The sequence below is a fragment of the Malaya genurostris genome, chromosome 2, assembly GCF_030247185.1.
Source record: "Malaya genurostris strain Urasoe2022 chromosome 2, Malgen_1.1, whole genome shotgun sequence".
NCBI lineage: Eukaryota > Metazoa > Arthropoda > Insecta > Diptera > Culicidae > Malaya > Malaya genurostris.
The window spans coordinates 308,652,956-308,672,948 of record NC_080571.1 but is presented as its reverse complement, the minus strand read 5'-3'; the positions used below and the strand labels follow the sequence as shown (position 1 = coordinate 308,672,948).

The following is a 19,993-nucleotide window of genomic DNA, read 5'->3' as shown; positions in this document are numbered from 1 at the left end:
GAAGCGATTGTGCGTAATAATGTTTTTACGCGGAACAGTAAAATGAGTCTCGAATGTTGCACTCTAATTGTATGTGAATTCGGTTTATGTTTTCCGAGTGCTTAAAGTTTCAAGTGAGAGAGTCGATTTTGCGAAGTCGAATGAAGAAAACAGCGACTTTGAAGAAAAAATTTCAAAAAGAAGTTGATGTTTTGTTTATGTCCTTTTCTCCAATACAACATCGTATTTATACCTGCCAATAAAGAAAAGACAACCGCGACTGAAATATTTTTCGATAGTAGTGTGCCATCTAGTGGCTAGTAGTCATTACGGTGTTAACGTTTTTCGGTGACAGAGCGCCATATAGCTGCAAATTGCAGAAACCAATTCAACTATCTATGTTGGTTGAAAACAACTTTTTATTTCTCTAATTCAACTAAAAAATTAGTTGAATGGAAATGAAGTGTGCCTTAGCTAAGAAATGACAGCATGTTTAATTGGTGACTTCAACTAAAAAATAGCCATTTCAACAAATATTTTTTTATTATTAAGGGAATTAGAATTGAAAAATCTAAATTAGCAAAAGTAAGATTTTTTTAATTGTCTCAAAAAATAACTAACTAAAATCCGAAAATCAACTAAATTTTTCGCCAAAATGCTGATTTCGGTCTTTCCGTGCGGATACGTTATTGCGTCAATGCGGGACAGCTACATATCAGATGATTCACACGAATAATACTCAGCACACTGAAAAGTAGTTTTGTGATAGTTGAGTTTGCAATATTCAGTCAGAGCTCTGACGAGATAAACCAGATTGAATCAATAGGTAAATGAGTAATGTCACAGACATAACTGGAAAACGTGAATACGAATAAAACTAATATGCTTTTTTTACACTTCCGAATATCGATAATCGTTCGTATGAATTGACTGATTGTATGAAGCTTGCATAAAAAGTGCAAATTTTACGTCTGCTTAGCGGTTCAAATTGAACTGCTAGGCGCGAGATGGCAGTTCAGTTTGAACTGCTTTAAGCACTGATGAGCCGAAGGCGAAATGCGAAGAAATTGAAACAAAATATGTGCTTTTGGTACAAACCAACAAAACACCTAAATGTTATTGTATGAGTTTTGTACCTTCTACCGCTTCGCTTCCAGAATTCTAACGATGCGTCTACACTAAAATACGACACATATTGATGACTAACGTCTGTGCAGAAACATATACCGTTTTCAATCCACTGCAGCTTCCGTCGATCGAATCAAACTCAACCCAGAGAGAGTCAAGAGCATTGTTCGATACGAACCTTTTGAAAAAAATCGAGGAACTCAAAAATACAGTTTCTGAACTCATAGATAGAACTCGCCGTGAAATTAGCTCATTGTTCGATAATGGAACTAAAAATTTAAAGGAAGTTGTGGAAAAATCCTTTGAGAAACTTGCTGTGGAAATTGATAAAGTATCCAAATTAGTGGAATGCGGCAAACAGTTAGAACCAATCATAAGTAGTTATATCTCAAACACTGAAAAATGTTACAGCGACTCTGATGATCGATTGCAGAGAAAATTTTCGGAGGTATTTCAATATATTGATTCTCTTGGACAAAAGTCAATAAAAATCATGCAGAGCATAACTAATTGTACAAAGGAACCACTTCTTTCTATAATTGGGTATTTATTGTCTACAGTAAGTTTTATCTTTTAGCTTAATGAAGTTTTTATAATATTTTGTGTATATGTGTGTGTTTTTTTTTGTCAGATGGACGATATTATAAGCATTATTCCGGAAATCACAAAGGATTTGAATGAATTGTTCGATAATACACAGAATTTCGTAATTTCGCCTATTAAATCACAGAAAACTGCATTTTGATTGCTCTGGAGAAAACGATTGATGAAATAAAGCTTCTAGCCGATTGTGAACCTAAGATTTATTACAATTAATATTTACAATAATTATTATTTGTGTTTAAAAAAACAATTATAATAAAGTAATTACAATAATCAATATAATAATAATTGGATTGACAGTACACAGTATAAGGCTTTGGTCTCGTAAGCCAGTTGCCATATGTTCGAGTCCTAACTTGGCATGTGTGTCAGTGGTAGTAGGAACACTTGACATTTAATTGTCCTATACCCTGGCTTTGCTTGGTATCCAAAATCTATTCACTCAACAACAAGCTCAACTTCTTTTTTACTTTTACTTTTCCTTTTACCAGATTTCATCTTATCGATGTTTTGAAACAACTTAGTGTATTTGGTTGAGTCCACATGCGGTTTGAGTTCGAAACCGAACCTCAGTAAACTGTCGTAGTGCTCTTCTAAATCTAACAACTGTTTGATCAGCATCTCGTAGTTGAAATCCTTCCCATGTGTTCCACCATATATGGCCGGAAGAGCCTCCTTTCCTAGATGAGCATGTAGTGAGTCCCAATCCGAATAATGAAAGTGAACCCGATCTTTGATATGCTTACTTAACATTGGATATAGGATTGCAACGGCAGCGTTAAGGAACATGGATGAATTGATGACGTAAAATTCCATATTTTTAACCGGTAGGAGATCCATTTTCTGCGTTGCCACTCTTATGTTGGAAGGAGTAAGATAACCCAGACTCTTGATCGACAATCCACTCATATCGATTAAGCAGGAAATTCCGTTTTCTTGGGTTTTCAAATCATTCAACATGAACTCGCACCACAACTCATCCAGATGGGCTAAATCGGTGGCAGCCGTTACATTGATATCGATATTGCACATTTTGCTGACAAAGATACGCCGACCGTTTTTATCCCGTTTGTCCAAGACGAATTTTATGTTCCGGTTCAGCAGTTCTTGGTAATTAGCTATCGGCCTATCGATGAACCAATTTGGGTGTTCGTGCTGAAATAATTACGAATGTTATATGGGTTCCAGTTTTTTTTTTGCAGAATAACATAAAAAATGAACTAGACTGATTTAAAAGTAAACCAAATGTGACAATGTATCTAGGATTCATGTAGCGTTTTAAAACTCAATTGATCAAGCTAATTAGTATAATTGAATCAATAATTAGTTGCACTAAGTAGCTATTAAAACCAGGAGAAATGTCCCTCGCTATACGAAATACCACTCTTTACACACCAGTTTCCCATATGGTAATATTAGATGAAACCGAAACAGATTCAATCGAACGAAACAGTACACATTAGGGGAAAGTATTATAAAGTCTCCCTACTGGCCAAAACGCCCCCTTTCTCTTTGAAGCATTCAAGAGTTTTCTAAACAAAAGTTTTATCACTAACACTAGCTGACACGTCAAACTTCGTCTCTCTCAAAAATTATTTGTTCAAATTTATGTTTTCGGACAGCAGAATTGTCAAACGACTAAGTAGTTAACGTTTATCTCCATTATTTTGCTGATTACTTATCCTACAATCAACGGAATTCGACACACATTCGCTTTAGCTCAAAAAAGCAATATCACCAAAAATTAATGTGAAAATGTGAAAACTTTCTGTTAAGAAAAAATTAGGCAATTGTACAGATTGTCATCCCATCCTTTGAGTTAATAAAGAATCTCTAATGGCTTCGACATAATGGATATAAGGTGCCTTCTCTTCCAGGTGTGATTCTTGCTTTCGGTAATGGATAAAAAAGCTCACTAACCAGAATTTTGTATTGATAAACAAAGCATTCTGAACAGTCCGTTTTAAGGAATTACTCATACTTGAATGTTCACCCGACGCAACAGAATAAACTTCGAAGCAGTCCCCTTATTCAAGTTGCCAAAAAGTGTCACGCGTACTTTAGGGCTCTAATAAAATGGATATTGTTCAGGTACCAGGCCCGTGCGCAGGGGGGTACATTCTTCTTCCCATTCTTTGTTGCTTAAGGATTGCTATTAGTCGATTACGCAAATAGTTTCGGTTAAATTAATATTTCTTTTCCCGCTTTTTTTTCTATTTTGAAATTTCAAGAGACATAATGCCTCATTGTTGTGGGGCATAATATCTCTTCTTGTGGGGCATTATGTCTATGGCAAGCGAAAAAACTGAGAAGGTGGTCGTTTTGGAAAATATGTTGATATCAATCAATTCTCATCACTTCTACCAGAATCATAGAAAATTATGTTCCTCAGGCGTATCGTTTAGAAATACCCACATTCTCGAAACATGGTTTCTTAAGCGGTCATATTATAACACTTTACCCTACAGCGTTACTTATTGGACTAGCTGAAATCGATGAATTGAAAAGCATCTCGAGAAGTAATCCAACATCAACAACAAAGCCATAAAGCCAACCGTACACTTGCTATTTCTACCATCGTCATGGTTGATAAATTATTCAACACCGCACGCCGGTCAAACTTACCTTCAGTTTGAACAGCTTAGCCATTCGCTGGAACGCTTCCTGCACGTCCCAATCACAGCAATTCAAGAACCGACAAAGAAACAGATCATCACTTCGACGTACAAAGTCATCACAGTCTAAAACATAGAATAATAAAAAGTTGACATGAGTGAGCAATTTTTGCCAATTACTATTTTAATCGTTGCAGCTTTGTCATTACTTTGCCCTACTCGGATAAAAACATTTTCCATAGACACACGTTTGAACGTTTTGATGCACGGACGGTTTGAGGAGTTTAATTTATTTGTTTAGTCGAACTAGCGAACACACACCGGAAACTCAAGCTCAGGTTATTTTAGTGTGTACAAATTAATTAATTAGGAATCTGACTTCGTTTAGTATAGGGAATTGTTTTGATTGAGTTTTAAATGAACCATCAATTAGGTCCACTCTTGATTCGACTAACCTTGCCATTTGTTATTTCGAAAGGGTTTGTTTTAAATACCTACTTCAGCTGTAATTTTTTTTATAGAAGACTCCGGTTGCAGTAAGTGCGAAAAGGAACTTGACAAAATTGATTCTTTTAGCAACGACTTTCCAGTTTATTCGTTGCCATTAGTTTGTTTCAAAATGCGTAGCAGAACAACGTCGATATATTTTGCACAATTGATGCACAAAACCCGAATTGTCACTGAGAAAGATAACAAAAAGGGAAGGAGTGAAGGCCAATTCTCATTAGACCGATCCGACCGAGTTGACCAATCCGGCTCCGACTTTTTTTGTTTCGCCTATGGCTGAGCAGCACATACACACAGCAAGTGCAGCTCAGCGATAGCCGACGCAGAGAAAAAGTAGGAATCGGATTGGTCTAATGCAGGTTGACCTTAAAAGAGAAAGTCGTGCGAAGAGCGGTCAGGAAGTTTAGTGATGTGAATAAACCGAAAACAGGTCAACGGTTCAAAGGTTGTACGATGCGATACTTGCTGGGAATTTGAGCTGTATAATCATAGACGACGAAACCCACGAAACCCACGTGAAATTCGATTACAAATCCTTGCCAGGGCAACAACATTATATGGTGTGGGTAAGTATTGATTCAGCCAGAGAAATCAAGTCGAAGACATGTAGTAGGAGAGCTATGGTCTGGCAAGCTATTTGTAGCTACGGTATCACAACTACTACGATGAACAAACCACTACAAGCCATGTCTTCCGGAAAGATTTTGGGTTTTGTCATCACGAGAAATCAACAATAGAATTATATACTACCAAAAAATCTTAGTCGAAAATTAGTCTTTAGAAAAAATGTGCAGTGTTTTTTGTTTTTCTCTCATAGTCAATTTTCAAATCATATTGATATCTAAAGGCACATGTCGTGGTCGACACTAGTAAAATTTAATAATGAGAACATTTATATTCGATGCAGGTTTCGAATTAATTCAAAGTTCATTATAAGCCTAATGAACACTCTTCATCCAGATCTCATACTGTTTCTAATTTTATTTATTTCGTGGACAAATTGACATAATACGCCTGGCGTGATAACTGGTCCGAAAGCTCAAGGTCGTTAATCCAATCACTAATGCCATTGAATGCGATAAGTTTTTGGAGTTTTGAAGAGCAATAAACTCTACCATTTTGTTTCATCAAATTTTGTAACCAATTCTCAGCGTACAGAACAACTACATGGTTAATGGTACGATTCTATTGACACTAAAAATTATTCCAGATCGGGGTTCGAATAGACGACAACTGGTTTGTAGATCAATCGTCCTATGAATCGAGTCGCCAACGGCTGTGAAGTCTGTTGATACCAAAGGTTGATTTTTCTATTGAGATTTGTTGTTTTGACGTTACTTAAGATACCTCGATTTAGGTTTGACGTTTTATAATTCCCCTGAACTGCCTACCTCAAAGTTAACCAATCTTTAATTAGGTTGCAACATCTTTTCAAATTCGTGCTACATTGCAATCCGTAATATATTATGCTTCATCATCATTTCTAAATCGGCATGTTTGTGTACTACGTAAATCATGCACCTGTACTATTGTCAACGTTCGACTTTAAAACCAAATATATAGTGTACAATTTTCCCTCGGTATGGCTCATGTATTATCTTTGATATAAAAGTTCCGGTCCGCAATCCGTATGTAGTTTGATACACAATGCTCATTAAAAAATAGAATAAATAATATTTAAACCACAGTTGCATGACTGCATCTACATGGATTTTTTTAATTATATATGCGTCATGCTATGTATTTCCTATATTGTTGTGAAAATGTCACAATGTTTCGAATCAAAGTAGTAAAAGATCTTCTTCTAAAAAAACAAACAAAAGTAGCGAAGAAAAAATACAACTGTCAATTCCAGTTAGATACTGCGAAAACTCGAAATCTGTTTTAAAACAGATTATCAAGTTATTACAACGGAGTGTAGCCCTGAAGCTTTACTTCACTGTGAAAACGAAATTTAAAATAAACTGAATACAGCGCAGCGTAGCTTCAAAATTGTATCCACTTATTTCACGCTGAAACCCGTAGCAAACAAAACATTTATGCATTCATTTTTTGGTATATATAAGTGGAACTTATTTCAGCTCAATATTATTAACGATGGAAACGTGTTTATAATTGATACTACGATGAAACATTCGAACGTGGAATGCATACAACCAGCAATTTAGGACCAAAGACTTATGTCCAAAATAAACTAATATCTCAGACCCTTAAAGCGAACTACTTTAAACGTCCTATCTCTCTAATAATATTTCACATTTGCTACTTCCTTTATTTACCTTTTTGATCTATCCACCGTTGAGCATATGTAAATGACTTTGACACCTTATTCATTACAAAAAATTAACACTCGAAGTAGGTTACAGCACTTCTCCATTTGAAGATTCTCATACAGTGGAAGTATTATTATTATTATATCGTTTATTTATACCCGGCTTTAGCCTAGTTACTGTCGTTCGACGGAACTCTGGAAATAGTGTAACTGATACATATATTAAGCACATCATCGAATAATTATATTTAGGAATATTTCCGTAACAATTTTATTACAAAAATTACTTATGCATCGAAAATTAATAGAATATTAACCAAAGCAACAAACAAATTTATTTTCTGTTCACCAGTCTGTGGATGCAGTCTTCTTGAAATGTCATCTTTAAGGGGCCGTTAGGATCTAGCACTTTTGAAACATCACTTAGGTCGGCGCACAGGCCCAAGAGTTCTGCTTTGATTGACCTAAACAATTGACAAAACATTCGTAAATTGTTTTATTATAACAAAATACAAAGAAAACAATGTGCTTCTTCATAAGTTTTAGACCCTACGCACCCCCTTTAAAATTGAATTGTTTACTTCGATTTTATAGACAATAAACTTTGAACGCGTTTCTTGAAAGCACGTTTTCAAAGGCTGTATCCATCGTCATTTTAAAACTACTCCACTCATTATTTTTAAATTTTGCACATACTTTTTAGGTATAAAATACCCCACCCCAACGTTTTCCTGTTTTTTGTTGCTTTGGGAAGGATTCACGCTTCAAAACGGTGGATTATTTCGTTGAAAATCGCAGTTTTGACTTTAAACAATCACCAAAAATTTGAAATGAATTTAAAAAAACATCCGATAAAAACGTTGGGATCTAAAAAACATCTACTACAAATGCTTGTTTTTTTTACTTCTGATGATTTTGCGCTGAGATACAGTGGACACCGCAAATCATGATTTCTAAAACACGTCGTCGAAAATATTTCTTCTCCGACATCAAAGAAATTTCGATATTCGTTGAAAGTATTTCATAAAGGTTCAATAGCAAACGGAAGCTTACTATTTATACCCTCGTTTCCGTTACTTTCAAGCTTTACTACAAACTCTCTTTGTAACCACAACTCCCGTTTTGTGATAAGCAGTAGTTAATTTCAAATAATCGCAAAAAAAACAGTAAACAGAGAGCCTCTCACTAACATATGTTAGTGGAAGAATCTTCCTTTTTAAAACAATTAGCCACTTGGGCGAATCCTTTTATCGAAAATCCTATTTGGAATTCAGTCGGACTCGTTCCAGCCAGCGATCCTACTCTTGTTCTTCTCGCAGGATCCATTCATAGATGATGTTTAAGTAAGCCGCTAGCAGTTTGCCTTGTCATGGATTGTTAGCAATTGCACGCGATATCTAACTTTTATGTCTCTTTCTAGCGGACTACTAGCCGTTCAGGGGAGTCCAAACTTGTTCCACTTTTTTATCAACAAACCACATTTGTATGGGAATAAACTTGGTATGCGTATACTGGACCATAACGATCGACAAAATGTGAAATAACAAATGATTTTAAATCTGTTTGAACAAACCTGGCGTAACCGTTGTTATATTACGAACGATTATAACGAAAATCCTCACGATGTTTCTTCCAACAAGAGCGACGCCCAACCAAAGTACGAGAGCCTTAATAGTAAACCGTAGTCTATCCCTCTCCCTTAATTTGCTGGACAGCAATGAGAGCGAAAATTGAACACAAGCCATGCTGCCAAAACTTGAAACAAGGTAAATTTCGAAATGGTGTCTTAGGTAAAACATATTCACTTCATATGTCACAAAACCACACCGTATATTTAATCTGGGGCCTATCATTGAGAATATCAGGCAATGACATCAACATTGCGTGTCTCACCTACAAGATATGCAAACGAGATAATCACTCTAGCGCAAATCCTTATGTTTTCACCTTCGATAGTAGCTAATTTGTCTAACATTACTTTGCATCGACAGTGTTAAATCTTTTATTCCAATCCGAATACTTTTGCTCTCCAGGAAGTGCTTTGAAAGCGAAAATCTACCATTATCGTAGGTTCCACTTGAACGCATCATCACCATCGCCATCAACCGCACCAAGTACGACCAGTACAGGGTGGAAAGGCCCCTGAAACTATCTATAATTGTAAAATCTAATAACATCGCGCAAGCAGCTAACGTTCCTTACGGCGGTGGTAATCGTCGTCGCTTGTAAAACGTGAAAACGTGATATAGCCAACCAAAGACACCGCATGTTTACTAAACAGAAGAAACCGCTGTTGCGGTAAAGTCTTAACACTACAATTGACCAAGCGGAAGGTCATCCAAGTAATGAACCTGTTCGATTACAGCTAACTGACGTTCCGAAACAACCGTAGAATATATTGTAGCGTCGTGATCGCGGTCGACTTCAAGAACAGTATCAATCAGTGACATATTTGATACACTTGTAGGTTCGCTTTGATGAATGATGCTTTGATTTTTGAAAAGAACCTGATTAGGCACCGCATTTAACCGAGATAGGTAATAAACAGTGCTAATAGGGTGACAAAAAAATACTGCACTATTCAAATCCACCCATGAGAAACGTATAGCTTTAACAAAATATATCGACAAACTTGTTCCAACTTAATCTTTTCATATATAGATGATCGATCCAGTTAAAGAATTTTATGAACTTTATCCGATTGTAAAAACCTAATCACCTAACCGGGTGCATAAAATCATATTAACTTACTTTCGACTAGCCTTCGTAGCTCATTGATTTTCATTTTCTTTTTCTCATCATCACAAGGAAATAATAGTTCCGAACCCACGGAAGTTTCCATCATCGAATCGAGCTTTGGTGGTTTCACTTCGTTTTCCGCAGGTGTTTTATGATCAGCTGATGACTGCATCTCTCCCTTCTCAGGCATTTTGTACCACGGTCAATGTTCTGTGAAACGATAGACTAAAACGAGATAAAGTTTTAATGGGCAATGTTCTTTAATTGCGATTATATGTCAATGTATGGAACTTAATGTGTGCCGATTCAACAGTGAAGTACCACACCAAATCAAATATCGAGGCAGTGAGTATAGTACAGAGTGGTTTTCTTGAGATACGTTTCCATAACTAGTACCAGCTGGTTTAACAAGTGGCAGTTCTAATGTTCAACTTTGAGGTTTCTATTTTATGGCTTATAAAATGAAAGTCATCATTGAAGTTTCAAGCTAACTGGCTATAAAAATTTTATAACTATGTTTGCGTAAGCTCATAATAATTCTCAATTAGCAGTCTGGGTACCCTAAAACAAATCTTCCACGACCATGGTTCTGGAAAAATGATAAATCATGAAAAATGAAAAATTCGATTGCAAGTTTTTGATAGATAGTTGGCTGATATCTTACGTTTGTTATGTTATGCAGCGAACTTTCTCTCAGGATTGTGTTGTTTATTAAAACAAATCTAGAACTTTTTCCTCACTGTTACAACCTGTGAATCCCGCGGTCTCTAGAAACATTGAATTTCATACTAACATTCCTTCCAATCCTTCCTTTTTGGTACAAAAATACATGCGAACGACGAAACGATTAACAGGAGCGAGTTTCATTAATAGAACGATTTTATTAAATCATTTATTTATACCCGGCTTTAACCTAATTTTGGTAGTTCACCGGGAGGACAATTATAAGTAGAACGATTAAGATCTTTCTTAAAGGTTGTTTCAAGTAATTTTTTTCTTGCATGTTTCCGGTGCATCGGATGCAACTAAATGTGATAAAAACACTCGCTATTATTAGTAATTTTATTCAACGACGAAGCATATCTTACAAGAATAGTTATTCTAAATTTAATATGCAACAAACTATAACTGCGCAATTCAACAAATATATGAGTTCATTCAATTTCATGTCTAAATATGTCGAGAACGATTACTTTTCGGTTTTTTTATATGCATTTTACTCCAGTGTTTGAATTATTATTTTTCATAAGAAACATCACAAACTTGATGTTTTGCAAATTTCTAAAAATTGTTTTAGCTTTTCGAAAAGGCACTAATCGTATTAGTAGAATACCCAAGTAGCATACATTATTATTCTTCAGTGGCAGTAACTTATATGAAGCAAATTCATAGAGTAAGTTGAAGACATAGCAACGTGCATGATAACTGTTATGTAACCTGAAAAGCGTAAGAGGCGAAGCTTGTGCGACTTACCGAGGGTTGCCAAACAAGTTCTCAGATACGAATATTTGATTTGGTTTTATATCAGTCACATGGAAACAAAAAAGTATACGTTTGTGTCAAGTTACGACTTGTTGATGTTTTTCCATTATGGCCAAAGATTGCCATTCGATGATCAAAACTAAAATATATAGAATTCAAGATTGTGAAAACTAATTATGTATACTCAAAATTTTTGTGCTATTCGATATTCAAGTTGAAATTGATCATTATACTTATTAAAAATGTTCACGCCATCGATATGTTAGGTTTCAGAGCTTCGATATACAATTAATATTTGTATTTTCATTCCCATCGTATGGAATTCGGAGCTAAAAAGTCGAAATGTATTCGATAAGATTTTTATTGGTGATTATTATTAGTGCACCACAGATAAAATTAAAACAGTTAACCAATCGCAATAAATTAGAATGCATTTTTTTAAATCTAATTTAATATTGTACTCATCAATTCTAATGGGTGGCAGAGAGAAGATACTTTCCGAAAAACAAAAACAAAGTTTGTTTCGCAAAAAATACCGGCACAGTTTCAGTTGCTCTTCGTATAAGCACAAGCTCAAGTATACCCCAATTTATATTCATTGGATATGTCTTATGAATCGTACGCTGATGGTATTTCAAAAAAGATATATGACCTTTAATGGAACTCTACATAAAACCTAAATGATGTTCTATAAATTTTATATCTTCATTCTCTTTATGATATTGTTAAAAATACAATATACAAGTTATGCGAAAAGTCGATGAAACTTAAGCCAATATAATATTAATATTCATTATATTTTTCTATTAATCGAATGCTGATTATCTTTAATAAAAGTCATGTAAAAACTTATAATTTTCATTGGAAGCGTACATCAAATCTTCATCAAGGAAGAAAACACTGTTTTCTTAAGCTGAAGAAAATAACAAGAAATAATTTTTCAACTACATGTAATGGAGTTTGTTTTTACGAAAGAATAGTTGTGAATCGTACTGCTTGAAGCTGAAGAAAGAGTTGTGTCCTCGATATTCATCAACTGCTCCAGACAGTTTTTTTTAGGAAGTTCCGTTATTTCAAATCACTGACAAGACAGCTCATTCAATTTCGTTCAAGGATATGCCCTTACGAATTATGAAATAAATACCCGGCACGTCTCATCACTCTGTCTGTCTAATAAAAGGATTTAAATTTATTATTTATAGTTTCGGGATCCTACTTCTCCTTCACAAATATCAGGAGGTGCTCCCTTACAAAACTAACGACTAGTATAGCTCAAATCCTCAATAAAAGAAGTAGTTTCCGAATCGTTGTGCATCTGATTCGTCTGGTAACAGTAAATATCCGATGAAATCAGCCAGTTCCAAAAAAGTAAGTGTAGTTGAAATATTAAAATAAATTTTCATTATGAAACTTTTTTACATACAAAAAATATAACAAGTTTTTGATAAGACAATTATTTTTATTGTTTTTGATTCTCTTAAGCACCATTATCCCAGTATTTTAATTAATTTGAATCTTATATGTATCACTTATTTAATCAAATGGCAATCATTTGATCTATATATAAATGCTATATAGAACTGGGAAGACTTCCATCAAACGTTATATATAAATTTTATGAAACTAGTCATATGGTATAGATAAACCTATCTATATTAATTCGAAGTGAATATAATATGCGCTTCATAAATTGTTTTAATGTATGTTGTGTGGATATCTAGTAATTGTTATAGGGCGCGCCAATAAATTTGACTCAGACTGGAAATTTCATTCGTTATATGAAAATCTTGTAAAAATAACGTTACGAAGAGTTTTATGTTTCATAAGATTATCTTATATATTTGACATTATGTTGAATACACTTTGTAGCTATCAATGTAAATGCTAATAGTGAAAAATCATTAGAATATCATATAATGTGAAAATGAGAATTTTGCTCAGTGTACAACTTCTTCTTTGACACAATTTTAGTAAAATTTACAGTTTCCGAATGAACTTAATGATAAAAAATCTCGAATTCTAGAAAAAAGATTGCTACCATCACTTGTTTTCAGTGCATAGTGTGAATGTGAAAGCGGTTTACAAAAAATTGCAGTTTCCGAGTTATTTTTAATCAATCATGAGTTGAACTGGTTTCTAAATGCGTGCAACGCTAAGAGTTTATTACACTGAAGACGTAAGCTAATAGTTGTCCAAATCGGAGAAATAATCCTGATTTTATTACCTTTTCAGCGACTAATTTTTGGAATTGTTTCATCGCGATATCCAGTTCAAAAATGGACAAAGATTGTTTTGCTAGTTTGTAACGGGTGGGCTGATCTATGCCGCGTTCCAAAAACAGTCGTCTCAAAAACTTTAAATGCAAGGACCATATAAAAGTATTTGTCATAAGTTATATAATATATAATAGTCATATAATTGTAATATTTTTGTAAGAATGAAAAATAGAAAGTAAAACATTCTTAATGTTTATAAAAGCCAATAATTAAAGTAAATAAAAACTAAGATTAGAATCGATCCCTATCGATAAAACCATTAAAATTATAAGCTAAAGATGCGATAAAGAAAATCAAAATAATAACGTAAAAGACAACATGGTGAGGAAAAAATATAAATGAGCATCCTCGAAAAGCAATCAGAAATTAAACCTGATTTGCACCTCAACGAAACACGATCCGTGTGTTTATGTGATTCTCTTGTCTTTCCATAAGGGCAATGACCACTGAAAGTGTGTCATTGTTTTGTAATTGTTTGAGAATGACGGCAATTGAAAATTGCCTCTTCGTCCACTACGGGTCTGTAATTTTGACGAGGAAAACAATTTTGCAAAATTGCTTTACGTAACCTGCTCATTCATCACGTTTGCAATTTAATTACTAGACAATTGTATCCACATCTTGACCATTTCGTGAAGTAAAAAAACGGTGTAAAATATTCGTGACAAAATGGTATTGGCCCTGACTGTCATAAATTATTGATTGAACTTTCAACCTGCGCAAACCTTCACTATTGTAGGTAACCATCTCTGTAATGTATTTATTCTGATCACGTAACACCATTTATTGGAAAATCCATACACGCACTCTCGATGCTATAATCATTTGTGTAACGAACTCAATTGCATTTATATCTCTTCACATCCGGATCAGCACACTTGTGGAGTTAATGGCATCAATTGAATATTTTAACACTTCACATCAGTACAAATAATTGAAAGAATGCTAAATTCCGTCTGATCCCAAACAGCTGTTAAATATTCAAACACTATTTCACTGAAACGGAAATACACAAAAGCATGCGTACAAAACCTAGAGTAACCGCAATGCGTGTGAAAACGACGAACTATCCGATCAAAACAAAAGCTGATAAATAGTAACACTGACCCTGTGAATAGTATACCGAAGTTTTTCGAGCAAATCGATCGCCAGCCAACTTACGAGCACTCACCGATCTAAACTGCTTGAAGCTCCAAGTGGGACTATTTCGGTTTGTTTCTATGTTGCACGATTATATGATTGATGTTTTTTTTGTTCCGTTGCCCATGCTTTCAAGCGCTGGCAATGGTCACCAGCAGCAACAACAACAAAAAATGCCGGCTGGATATTTTTTGCATAGCGAGACTGTTCAGCGGTCGTTGAATTCAGCAGCGTCATATCGGTAATGAAACCAGTTATTTGAGGTGAGTAGAATACATTTGAATTAAACCGAACATTGTTTGTTTGAATTTTTCAAACTTAAACTCACACTCATTTATTTGGACACTATGTTTTTTAGATTTAGATAATAGGTGGATTTTTCAATTTACGAAATTAAGCTATTCGCATATTTGGTACTATTGGTCGTCGTTACTTTTAAATACACAAGTCCAAAATTATATATTATATATTATAACATGAGTCTACAGTTTCAGAAACGTATACATCCTTGTCCGAATCGATTGCTAATGTTCTAATTAAGAATCAATTCGGATCGGTGGTTCCCGAATATGAAATGCCTGTTCTGCTGCCTTCCAGGCCCGTGCGCAAGAGTCATACAAGGGAGGATTCAAGGGAAGGGGGGTTCAAAAGTTGGGGAAGGCGTAAAAATTTGAAAGAAAAATTCGTCATCCACAATATTGAGTATGAATTGTCAAGTTGTTTGCACTTTTATATAACAAGTACTGTATTGTTCATGGAGCCTAATGTTGAAAAATGTTCCATGGGAGGGGGAATGAAAAACCCCAAACGCTCCCCTCCCCCCTGCACACAGGCCTCTTCTTAACTTTGACAATTAAATTAGTTACGTTCCGTAACGGAATGTCGAATATCTTGACCGATTTTTGGAATAATTTATTTGACTAAAGTTATTCGTGCTACATTCGATGTGAAATGTGTTTTGTGAGTATATGCCGTTTGGAGTTAATTTATTTCACTCTAAAGCCCCACTGATAAGATCAGTTCTGTTCACATATGATCAGTGGTTTCTGGTAAGCAGATTTTGTAAATTCATTATACTAATTAGGACAAATAGGTAATACGATTAAGGGGGACTTCTACCTTGTGGGATCGAAATCATATTATTTCTTATGGATTTTTGTACCGGTCATATGAAGATAACGCGGCTGAAATTTTGCACAGTCATTTAGCAAGGTTCATTTATAATATATAATTCTTTTTGACAGTCGAATACTCAAAACAAGAAATCTATAAATAACGGTCCAAATACACAATAATTGCGCTATCGTTGTGAGATTTTAAATATACATTATTAATTATTACATGTGTAAAGAATAGACTAGAACGGCGAGAAAAAAAAACAAAAAGTTACAGGGTTAAGAGCGATTAAACTTTTTCGCCAGCCTTTTTTTTTTAGTTTTCGATATTTGCCCGATTTTTTTTCGTGATTCTTAAATTTGATGATATTTTTCTATCCTATTTTGATAATTCTATGTTCAGGAGTCGTGAACCTTCTAACTCAGAAACGTGAGAAATTCACAAAATAATAATGTTTTTGAAAGGTCCCAAATAGCTTTCCCTTATCGTAGCCTCACATGCAAAAAGTCGCATAAGGCTCGCCACCCGTTGGTTACCGACCCCTATTCTAGTATATTTCTTGCAAACCCCTTTAATTTACACATGTTAAAAATTCCATATCGATTGCTCATTTATTGCCTTTAATAGAGCTTACCTTTTTCACAATCTAGGTATATTTTATTTATTCTTCAAGTCTTTTCATATTCAGACAGACACAAAATTTCAGCTCGATGATTGACAGTATGAAAATCAGCGTTGTATCATGGTACTCTCTTGATACAACCAAATACAAATAATAATACCCCTAATAGTATGTTCACATTAGCGCTGATATCAAGTGATATACGGATATACTTGATATCCGATGATATCATGTGCGATATCACTTGATATCCCATAAAATTTGATGTCAACGCGTATCACCATTTTGGCATGATATCCGGGATATCATGTACGATATCATGTCGAGTTGTCAAAAATCGCAACTAGCAACACGGATAATGGCATTGAACGCACTCATTTATGAACGTCACTTTGAGAGTGACAATAAACGATCATTATAATTTCAAATTTTTCAACGAATACTGGCGTTCGGAGAACATTTATTGCAAGACTTAAATTATTGATTGAATTGTAGGATAGAAAAGCAATATTATTGATCTTACTCCTAATGGGAACATTCAATATGACAATTTGATTGTCAAACGATATTATATCGATCATATGTGAACACTCCCACGTGATATGCATATCATCTCTGTATATCAAGTGATATAAGCGCTAATGTGAACATGGTATAAGTCCCATACAAACGAACCGCCAATGTTTGGTTCACAGCCTGAACAAGTAAGCCTAGCCAATTACTCCCTTTCATTGCGATAGTTTGAAAATGTGAAAGGAGATCGTTTCTGGCAACGCTTTATGCTAGTTGCTACGGTGCAAAACAAACTTGTTTGTTTATGTTTATCGTTGCTGTATTAAACTGCAACAATCAGTCTGAATGCCACCGGCACTAGCACAAAAGATGAAAAATGAACACAAACACCCACGAATCTACAAATATCAATACAGCTAGTAGTATATTCATGGTGGCTTAACCATTCTAGATTATTGTTTAGCTTACATTTCGCTTGTGATCTTGATTATCAAATAAAAAGGCGGGTGGGTAATGTCAGAGACATAACTGGATGTCGTGAATACGAAAACAACTGACATGTTCCTTAACACTCCCAAATATCAATTAGTCGATCAATTGTATGAATTATTCCCCTTTTTCACATTTTGCGCAAAACATAGAAGGCTTCACTTGATCTCGATTACTGTGAATTTCGAACAGCCAAAAGTGCACAAATCTAATCAAACAGTTCTAGATTTGCACTAAACTGAGGACATTTACCTTCGATATGCGAAGAAGAAATCCTAATAGTTCTTCAGAAAAGTTTTAGAGCCATTAGAACGGTTCATTTTGTGTGATGCTCTCCACCGGTGTCCCCTTTTCGTTGTTTTTTCACCAATGCAAACGACTGGCAGCTGTGACGTAATCGCTCTTGTCGGAAGCGAAACTAGCTTTCTTTTTACGTGATTTCGTTTGTAGCCTTTTCACTAATGGGCGGTCCTAACGGCTATAAAAAAGCCGCATACATAATTTTAATGTCGATTATTTCATTTCGGATTTGCATAATTTATTGAAAGAATCTATCAGGATGATGTACGGGATTCATTCCTGCCTTTTAGAAGGACCAAATTGTGGAACTCACTACGATATTAAACACTGTTCGGAACATATTTTTATAACGATTTGTTGTACAGCCGCAGATATTTTGTTCTCTTCCTCGGAACGCGTTCTGATTGGCTGGCCTTGACATGGGTCAAATGAGACAGGTTTTTCAATAGTGTACTATTGAAATACTTCAATGCTGTTGCTATACACGTTTAAGTTGAAAAATTTCGATTCTATTGGTAGTTAGATTATAGAAATCCCTTTACAGATCACTGAGTTATGAGCTTTAAAAATACTAGAAAGGCAAACGCGCCTTATGCATTATCCTCTTTGATACTCGTTTATACCAAACAGTTTAATTTTGAATTATTTGAGATTATGTCACACAACTGAATATTTTATCATAAATTTGTGATCATATTTCCGATGGCATGTAGCAAAAATTATGTTGATTCGTTAGATACAACAAGAGATATTCACAATCAAAAACTTATCACTCTCTCAGAGGTTAAATTTTGAAAAGGCGCCCCATAAAAGTAAGTCGTATTCACGACAAAACTTTTTGTTTATTTATTTTTCACTATAATAAACCGTAACTATGGTGAACTTGTTCTTACCCTTCAGTGTTGCTAGTTTTATAGAAAACTCGTTAAAGTACATTGTCACTCTGACAGTGTACCGCACGATGCAAAATGTGTCCTTGAAAATTTGTCGAAGTATTCCGTATTATAATTGTGACATGTGATTTCATGGTGTACATTGATTCCGGTATCACATGTCTGTCATAAGTGTAGGGTTCTACATCATACGTATATGTCCTCACCTTTATAACGAATCATCTTGGACTTTGACAGGTGGCGGACGACGACGACGACGACGGGAGAGACATTTTGGCATCGCCTGGACTGGAGGCATTTTACGAGACACAGAGACCGTCAAGCTAACTGCAAATTGGGAAGAAAAGCGTGAATAAAATCCTTAGCTAGTTGGATATTACAATAAGCATAAAACGAAAACGGTTTGACAATGTCAAAAAAATCAAATGATGTCGAACCGGTGAACGACCGTAACTAGGTTAAAACCGGGTATAAATAAACGATATAATAATAATAATAATAAATGGTGTTTGCTGATCGGAATGTGAAAGTGAGGGAGTATGAACATAACACAAGGATTAATACTGAGCACACTAAATATTTACGGTGGCATTCTGCAGATGAAGAAATTATACACTGAAAGTGTTAGAAAATCAGATAGGGACCAGGTTATAATTTTCAATAAACACATTTTATACCAAATACCAATCATCTTAGCTCATCATTCTTTGAAATCAAATTACTAAAACAATCCGCTAGGTTTTCAGAGCCCAGAATCGTAGGCAGCCGTATGTTTCCCCGTGTGTCCTCGTACAAGTTGGGTAAACCCTTAGAAATCCATGAACTGACAAAGGCTGTGTCAAGTAGAAATGGTCGATGACACGCGCGGGATAAACCGATGGGTTTACCTTCCTTTCAAAGAACTAATCCAATCCAGCTGTTATTTCTTTATCGAGCTGGCTCTCGCAATCTCGCTGCACCTTACGTACCTCTTTATTTGTAGCGCTCACAATCTTCCTCTAATACCGATCAGATAGGGACCATGCCTATTATGACATAGACCATGCCATGTGTGTGCTAAAAACCCTTCATATTCGTCTTATATAACTGAACCGATATTCACAAGCTTAGAATCAAATGCAAAGATGCGATTAAATTTTATTCGACTTCGTGTGCCAGTTTCAGAGTTACGCACAATCAATTAATTTGCAAGCCTATGATTGGCGACTAACAGAAAGACCTTAAGTTAAATAGGTTTCCGATATCCGGATCAGGAAGGTCAAAAAGTAGTAGCCAAATAGTTCTGAGCTGGATCTAACATAGATTTATCGGAGATTATT

General features: G+C 35.1%; 1 protein-coding gene across 6 annotated transcripts; it reads right to left on the bottom strand.

The window, feature by feature from the left end:
• Positions 1–1,225: 1,225 nt before the first annotated feature.
• Positions 1,226–14,852, bottom strand: LOC131431036 (alpha-tocopherol transfer protein-like). 6 transcript variants are annotated; one of them, XM_058596463.1, is made up of 4 exons: positions 14,773–14,852; positions 9,856–10,068; positions 4,336–4,451; positions 1,226–2,865 (listed from the first exon to the last, which is right to left on the bottom strand). In XM_058596463.1, exons 2-4 carry the CDS (start codon positions 10,031–10,033, stop codon positions 2,149–2,151), a joined length of 1,011 nt encoding a protein of 336 aa, XP_058452446.1. In that variant the 5' UTR covers positions 10,034–10,068; positions 14,773–14,852; the 3' UTR covers positions 1,226–2,148. The 6 variants fall into 6 exon arrangements, with proteins under 6 accessions (XP_058452446.1, XP_058452447.1, XP_058452449.1 ...); XM_058596464.1 differs by having other exon boundaries at positions 14,709–14,802; XM_058596466.1 differs by having other exon boundaries at positions 14,763–14,785.
• Positions 14,853–19,993: the final 5,141 nt, after the last annotated feature.